The sequence below is a fragment of the Selaginella moellendorffii genome, unplaced genomic scaffold (genome assembly GCF_000143415.4).
Source record: "Selaginella moellendorffii unplaced genomic scaffold, v1.0 SELMOscaffold_70, whole genome shotgun sequence".
NCBI classification, from domain to species: domain Eukaryota; kingdom Viridiplantae; phylum Streptophyta; class Lycopodiopsida; order Selaginellales; family Selaginellaceae; genus Selaginella; species Selaginella moellendorffii.
The window spans coordinates 966,899-974,449 of record NW_003314331.1 but is presented as its reverse complement, the minus strand read 5'-3'; the positions used below and the strand labels follow the sequence as shown (position 1 = coordinate 974,449).

The 7,551-nt window shown below is 48.3% G+C and overlaps 3 protein-coding genes across 3 annotated transcripts; 2 read left to right on the top strand and 1 right to left on the bottom strand.

The window, feature by feature from the left end:
* Positions 1 to 551: 551 nt before the first annotated feature.
* Positions 552 to 1,187, top strand: LOC112340785 (serine/threonine-protein kinase H1 homolog). The gene has a single exon (XM_024659768.1). The coding sequence runs from the start codon at positions 552 to 554 to the stop codon at positions 1,185 to 1,187; it is 636 nt and encodes a 211-aa protein (XP_024515536.1).
* A 1,176-nt stretch (positions 1,188 to 2,363) lies between these two features.
* LOC9640542 (subtilisin-like protease SBT3.4) lies at positions 2,364 to 5,100 on the top strand. The gene is made up of 10 exons (XM_024659879.1): positions 2,364 to 2,393; positions 2,443 to 2,632; positions 2,679 to 2,834; positions 2,898 to 3,009; positions 3,079 to 3,595; positions 3,644 to 3,711; positions 3,765 to 4,001; positions 4,061 to 4,175; positions 4,233 to 4,431; positions 4,478 to 5,100. Exons 1-10 carry the CDS (start codon positions 2,385 to 2,387, stop codon positions 5,020 to 5,022), a joined length of 2,148 nt encoding a protein of 715 aa, XP_024515647.1. The 5' UTR covers positions 2,364 to 2,384; the 3' UTR covers positions 5,023 to 5,100.
* Positions 5,101 to 5,111: 11 nt separating this feature from the next.
* Positions 5,112 to 6,110, bottom strand: LOC112340784 (pentatricopeptide repeat-containing protein At1g11290, chloroplastic-like). Its single transcript, XM_024659766.1, has 2 exons — positions 5,851 to 6,110; positions 5,112 to 5,766 (listed from the first exon to the last, which is right to left on the bottom strand). Exons 1-2 carry the CDS (start codon positions 6,108 to 6,110, stop codon positions 5,112 to 5,114), a joined length of 915 nt encoding a protein of 304 aa, XP_024515534.1.
* Positions 6,111 to 7,551: the final 1,441 nt, after the last annotated feature.

Sequence of the window (7,551 nt, the reverse complement as noted above, 5' to 3'; positions counted from 1 at the left end):
ACAAAGCTCGCAAGGTGAATCCTTGCGAAGAACATGAGAGCTTTGTAGAGGAAGAAAACTTTGTAGCTTGCCCAGCTCGACAAGCCTCCGGTTCTGGGTCCTGTGCTTCCAAATCTTCTTGACAAATGCGAGATCAAAAGATTGTGGAGGCTTATATAGAAAAGTTTGGAAGTGAGCTCAACTTACAACTACGCTGTCTTGCCTGTCCAAGAAGGTGACGAAAAATATTCACGGTTAGGCACATCGGCACCGTTGATCGCCGATCACATCTCAGCCGTCGGCAAAACGCCATCCCAGCCGTCGACATATAGTCGTTATGTGAAGCTAGGGTTTCTACTCATATCATTGCGCGAGAGGACGATGGTGCGCGAAGACGGTGAGTTCGAGGACGACGATTGTGCCGAGCTCCTCAAGATCTACACGAGGGGCCAGAGGCTGGGGCGCCAGGGCCAGGTTTTCGTGCTCAAGGGTGCCACGAGCTATGCCGGGATGGAGTGGTCTCCTTGGCGGGCTTCGTGAGGGAGAGGAGCGGCGGGGCTTGCTACGGGACCATGATGATGGAGCTGTGCGGCCCTAGTCTGTGGCATCGATTGATCAAGGGAGGGCCGCTGGGCGAGAAGGAGGCCGCCAAGACCATCCAGCTTCTGGCGGAGGCGCTCAAGGTGATACATACCAGTGGCATCGTCCACCGGAATCTCAAGCCGAAGAACATCTTCGTCAAGCTGGACGCTCTTGCCGTGCACGATGGAGACTTTGGAGTGGCCACGGACGACCCCAAGGAGATGTCGCAGTACTGTGGAACCGGGAAGTATATGGCCCCGGAGATGACGAGCTGTAAGAGTGGTCATGGTGACTCAAGGTTGCAGAGCTTTTACACTACAGACATCGACATGTGGGAGTTGCTGAGAGGCTACAAGCAATCCAGGGAGATCGAGTTGTTGCGAGCCGGGGAATTCCCGGATGGTTGTCCTCTCTCAGACGAGGTGGAGGATCTCATCTGCGGGATGCTGGCTGTGGAGCCGAGCGAGAGGTTGATGCTGGATGGTGTGCTGGATCATCCCTGGATCGTGGAGTATTGCAGCAGTAAGATCAAGAAGACGATTCACAGGAGGAGGCGCTGTGGAGTGAAGAGGAGTGCTCCCGGTTTTAGTAGCAACTTGGTTGTGAAGAAAGTTCGAGCAGCGTGAGTGAAAGCCAACTATATTATCGCTAACCCGTTTTCCTCCGTCACACGCCGCTCTTAAAATGTGTGACTGGTCAAACAAATCTCCATGATACAAAGAATCCTCTTCAGTCAACGCGTGTTTGTTGCTTTCATTTTGTTTCAGGTTAGTTTTCAGGTGGATTGAGCCCACATGCTGGAGCAGTATAAAGAGGTGAAATTCGGGCGCGAGTTAATTGTGCTCCTCCAAATGGGCCGCTGGCCCTGGGCGTGGCCAACTTCATCGTGGTCTTTGATTAAACGTCATCTGCAAGTAATAGTTTTTTTGAATTTTTTTTAATACTTCACCTAAAATCTCAAAAGAGCTATGTGGCTGCATTTTGACAGCGTGCTCCCGACGACGATATCTGACTAAGTGATAGTTAAACGGGCATTTGATGTGAAGATGCAACTTTAACAACTTGAAATCCTGGCCTGCTTGGCAGCAGCATTATTTGTCTTAGAGCTGTCTTTTTTAGAACCTTGCAAATTGAATTGTAGAGGTCTGTTTGTTTTGGGTTTGGTTGAATTTCTAGGCGTCACTCTCGCATCAGCATACCAGTACCACATTAAGTTTAAAGCCAGTGCCACATACCACCTCATCGACAGCAGATTCACCACTTCAGGCTTGCATACATTTGGATGTAATCACCGCAAGTATCTCAAAAGTAAAGGCTCCAGGGTGGTTGCATTGACACAGATTCTCCTATCCGCACTAGGAGCTTACGCAGCTTTGAACAGGAACGGCTTGTTCATCGACTTTCTTTGTAGAGAGAATGTGTTTACATGCAGGATCATCAATGGACGAAGCCTAATGTGCTTCTCGAATTTGTTTTTCACCTGCAATGAGTACTGTGCATTGTTTCTGTTCGATCCTGCAATCAAAGTTCTGCTGCAATGAATTGGTGGGGGAAGTGGCAGCACTACAGACAACCCCATTGGCTGTTTGCGGCTCCACTACTAGTGGTCGGATGGGCCAGCCGGATCAACATCGCAACTAAAGAAAATTCGAGTGCCTGAAGGCCCACACAGTACATCTGGTCAGAATGCTGACTGGGGTGGCCTCTATATCAACCCCCGGGTATGCTCGGAAAGCAGCTAGGGATTTTCCATTGCATTGCACTCCTGAAGAATGGCACGACTAATCGCTTTTCTTATTCTTCTGGCTCAAATCCAGTGCTTGATGGGAGAGGTAAGTATTTTATTGAGTCTACAGCGGTCGGTAACTGGTGCCATCGTAGGTTTATATAGTCTACATGGGGAAGAAAACCGTTGAAGACCACGAACTGGTAACGAAATCCCATCACGACACGCTGGCCAGTGTGTTGGGAAGTGAAGATTTGGCAAAACGTGCTATTTTGTACAGCTACCGGCATGGATTCAGCGGTTTCGCAGCAGATATGAATCCAGGGCATGCAAAAGCTTTGTCCAGTAAGTGGCTGTGCTCTCAGTTTTCAGGCTAATACTTCTGTAACAGAGATGCCTGGAGTTGTGTCTGTGTTCCGCAGCAAAAAGATGAAGCTGCATACAACTCACAGCTGGGACTTCCTTGGATTGGATGTCATGAAGCCCAAAGGCATTTTGCAAGAATCTGGCTTCGGAGTGGACGTAATTGTTGGGGTTGTGGATTCAGGTGTTTGTTAAGTTTCAGATTCTAGTGTGCAGCAGATACCAAAATCTCGGAACTTTTCTGCAGGTGTATGGCCTGAAGCTGAGAGTTTCAATGACAAATCAATGCCACCAGTTCCCACAAGATGGAAGGGAATATGTCAAATAGGCGAGAATTTCACGGCTTCAAACTGTAATAGGTTCGTTGTTGGGACCTCCGAGTGACTTGGAAGTATAGTCGTTTAATGTGTTTTAACGGTTGAATGCAGGAAACTTATAGGAGCTCGATATTTCGACCAAAGTGTGGATCCTAGCGTGGAAGACTACAGATCACCCAGGGACAAAAACTCTCACGGCACGCATACATCGTCGACCGCTGTAGGCAGGCTTGTATATGGAGCCAGCGATGATGAATTTGGCAGTGGAATAGCTCGTGGTGGAGCACCAATGGCTAGGCTTGCAATGTACAAACTCTATGAAGAGAGTAGCAGCTTCGAAGCAGACATTATTTCTGCAATCGACTACGCAATTCATGACGGAGTCGACATCCTCTCCATTTCTGCAGGCGTGGACAATACGTACGACTACAACACGGATGGCATTGCAATTGGCGCATTTCATGCAGTCCAGAATGGGATTTTGGTTGTGGCAAGTGGTGGCAATTCGGGACCATATCCGTCCACAATCACGAACACTGCTCCCTGGATTCTGAGTGTGGGAGCAAGCACTATTGACCGGGGTTTCTATGCAAAGATCGTTCTTCCCGACAATGCTACCTCTTGCCAGGTTTGCAAAATGGCTGTATGAACCTTCATTTTTGAAGTTTTTGGACAGGCAACGCCATCACAGCACCGGACCGGTTCTGAAGTTGGATTGCATGGAATTGCCTCTGGGGAGGATGGGTATGCATACATTCGGACACTAGTGTCTCTCTGATGAGGTGAATTCTGTGCAGCTATTGCACAGAAGCGAGATTAAATGGTACCACCCTGAGAGGGAAGTATGTCCTTTGCCTTGCTTCCAGCGCGGAGCTTCCCGTGGACCTAGATGCTATCGAAAAGGCTGGAGCCACCGGAATTATAATCACCGATACATTCGGATTGATATCGATAACAGGAAACTTGTCGCTCCCTATATTTGTAGTTCCCAGTGCATGCGGTGTGCAGCTCTTAGGTCACAGATCACATGAGAAGTAAGCCAGATCGATCTTGTTTATCTTCATCATTTGAACTTGGCTACCTCCAATTGCAGATCGTCAACGATCTATATCCATCCACCTGAAACTGTGACCGGGATTGGACCAGCCCCTACTGTTGCAACCTTCTCATCCAGGGGACCAAACCCAATTTCTCCTGATATTCTGAAGGTTTGTGAGTCCTTTGGTTTTCAAATTCAAACATCTGATATATCACCGGCATTGCAGCCTGATATCATTGCTCCTGGCGTTGACATAATCGCTGCTATTCCTCCAAAAAGCCATTCAAGCAGCTCAGCAAAGAGTTTTGGAGCGATGAGTGGCACGTCCATGTCCTGTCCTCACGTTTCCGGTGTCGCGGCTTTGCTTAAATCCTTGCATCCAGATTGGAGCCCCTCCGCAATCAAGTCTGCAATTATGACAACAGGTATTGTGGGTTTTGCAAGTTCTGTCCTGAAGTATCACGCTTGCAGCTTGGAACATGGACAACACAAGGGATATAATAACTGATAGTTTCACACTAAGTTATTCCAACCCCTTCGGATATGGTGCAGGACACATCAATCCAACCAAAGCAGCAGATCCAGGCCTTGTTTACGTTACCACTCCTCAAGACTATGCTCTCTTCTGCTGCAGTCTGGGCAGCATTTGCAAGATTGAACACTCCAAATGCTCGTCTCAGACTCTAGCAGCCACTGAGCTGAACTATCCCTCGATAACAATCTCCAACCTGGTGGGAGCCAAAACAGTGAAAAGAGTTGTGACAAACGTAGGAACACCATACTCAAGTTACAGGGCAATTGTGGAAGAGCCGCATAGCGTCAAAGTTACAGTCAAACCAGACATTCTCCATTTCAACAGCTCTGGGACAAAACTGTCGTATGAGATCACGTTTGAGGCTGCTAAAATAGTTCGTTCCGTGGGACACTATGCTTTTGGCTCCATCACTTGGTCAGATGGCGTCCATTATGTACAGAGCCCCATTAGTGTCCAGGTAAACGATTTCATTCGTGCTTGACTGGGTGGAAAAATAAACGACGAAATAAATGAATCACCTATGGTATGAATATAAACCATAAGACTTGCTCCTTAGAAAGCGGCTTTGATTCAATTCAGTTTCAAAAGCAATTCAATCTGGGACGCCACCAAGCTATGATCTTGCTCCATGCTGTAGAAACAGTATGCTGCTTGATCGATCAAGCCCGAGTGGCTGCAAGAGCTCAAGATACTGATGAAAGTCACTTGATTCGGCTCCACTCCTTGCTGCTGCATCGTCTGGAACAGCTCCATCGACTCGGAGCTCCGGCCGTGCTGGGCGTAAGCCGAGATCATGGCAGTCCACAAGACGATGTACCTGGACTGCAAGCTCATTCTGTCGAAAACTCTCCTGGCCTCGTCCAGGCTCCCACACTTCGCGTACATGTGTACAAGAGCGTTGGCCACCATTGTCTCCGACTCGAGCTCTTGGTTTGGCGACACGAAATCCCGATGAGCGGCCTTGCACTGGCTGAGGCATGCCAGATCCGCGTAGGCATCCAGCACCTGCGCGATTGTGATCTTGTCCGGATGATCCATCTTCGAGAAGATCTCCAGAGCGTCTTGGATGTGGCCTGATCGTGCGTATCCCATGTTCATGGAGCTCCACACAACTGTATCTCGTTTGTCCGTCGCTAGTCCTTCGAAAGCGCTCCTCGCAAGCCCGAGCCTCTGGGGGACTTGGAGTACGAGTTGATAACTGCTGCTACCAGATCCAAGCCCCAAACTGGTCGCTCGATCGTGAAGAAAGCTCGTTTATAGCAATGCATGCTCGCAACTGGCAGCACACGCAGTTAAATCCGTCGCAAACGTGAACGTATCAGCCTTACCACCTTCCAGATCCATCTTTTTCAGCACGAACAGAACTTCTTCGGGATGGCTGGTGTCGGCATAAGCCCATACCATGGCGTTCCAGAGCACCAAGTCGAATCTACAGAGTCGAAATCTCTCAAACACCTCCTCAGCTTCATTGATTCTCCTGTGACTTCCAAAGCATTTCACCAGTGCTGTAGCAACAACTAGATCGTCCCTGGTTGAGACATCTCCTCCAGTAGAACACAGAAACTCCATGGCTCTCGAGCTGATCGTGTTTATCATGCCTGTGCTAAACCCAGACTTTGAAGAGCTCGACAATCCCTGGAGAAGAGCAACCAATGTAAAGCTGCTTGCTCGAAAACCATGCTGCTCCATCCCCCGGAATGGCTTCCGTGATCTTTTGGTTCTGATCGAAGCAGAGGATCATCGCAGTCCACAGCCCTACGTCCTTATTCCCTGAGAAATTCTCAAACACAGCCACTGCTTTCTCTGGATTTCCGCAGCGACCGTAGCAGCGCACCAATGCAGTGGACATGGCAACGTCCCATTCGATCCCATCCCTCACTACACAAGCATGGATCTCTTCTCCATCGCCCAGATCGTCACAGCATGAAAGAAGCGTCGTGTAGGTGACTTTGTCCGCTTGCTCGTAAATTGGAAATGCCTCTTTGCATTGCCCGCACCGGCCATGAGCGTCGATCATCGCATTCCAGGCCACCAGATCTTTCTGTCCAAGACTCTCCAAAAACGTTCGAGCCATTCGGCCTTCCTGCAGTGATCCATACATCCTCAGAAGCTCTGTGGCAATCTGCAAATCCTGCTACGGCCACACTCCTCGAGGAGCAATCGAACAAGGTTGCCATGCAAGCAAGACCTCACCAGGCTAAGGAACGCCACCTTGTCCGGTTTTACTCCCTCCAACCCAAGAACCTTAAATCTCTCATCCCTGCTAGCATAAGCGGCGATCAAGAAGCCCCAAGAGAAAACGTTCTTGTCGGCAATGGCATCAATGCTGTGCGCCCGTTGTGCGCACTGCCACATTTGCCATACATCTCCACAAGAAGATTACCGATTCTGGTGGGCCAATGTTGGCCATGTAATCGCAGCTGCGCGATCAGAGCGTGCAAGCGCTTGCCTGCTTCCAGGGCATTGGATCTGCCACATCTCGACACACAAACTCCTCTGCGTTGATGGCAATGCCCCTCCTGAAGAAGCATGGGTGTTGGAGGAGATACATTGTATAACAAACCTCTTTTACTGTACAAGAAAAAAAATCCTTAAAATCCCAAGTTGTTTGAGAATTTAGTTATGAAAATATCCTTAAATTAACGAATATAAAAGGAAGTTTAAAACACCAACTAGTGTAAATATGTTTATGCATTATTCCATCTTTCCATGCTTAAATTACAGTGTTAAAGTTGAAAGTGTCTATAGGTGGACCCTCAATAGAAATCCTCATCAACGCATCCACTGTAGTTGTCCTTGTTTGATTTCGAAACTTAATCTTCACCCACACTCACATAAAGCTGTGTTATCTCAATTGTTGCTAGCTTTAGCAAATTTAGATACTTACTTGTCCAACTACCATGCTTATAAATCATAACTCACACATCAATGAAAACCTTGCTTTTCCATTCTTCAAAGGCCCCACTCCTTAACTAGTGCCACTTCATCAATTATCCCCACATAAAATTTA

Bases quoted from the DNA above. Each gene is read 5' to 3' on its own strand.
- LOC112340784 (XM_024659766.1), bottom strand. From the start codon at position 6,110: ATGGAGTTTCTGTGTTCTACTGGAGGAGATGTCTCAACCAGGGACGAT. The intron at 5,767-5,850 runs GTTTGCGACGGA...TCGAGCGACCAG, and splicing joins GGTAAGGCTGATACGTTCAC to TTTGGGGCTTGGATCTGGTA.
- LOC112340785 (XM_024659768.1), top strand. From the start codon at position 552: ATGATGATGGAGCTGTGCGGCCCTAGTCTGTGGCATCGATTGATCAAG.
- LOC9640542 (XM_024659879.1), top strand. The intron at 3,712-3,764 runs GTATGCATACAT...AATTCTGTGCAG, and splicing joins ATTGCCTCTGGGGAGGATGG to CTATTGCACAGAAGCGAGAT. The intron at 4,432-4,477 runs GTATTGTGGGTT...TCACGCTTGCAG, and splicing joins GTCTGCAATTATGACAACAG to CTTGGAACATGGACAACACA.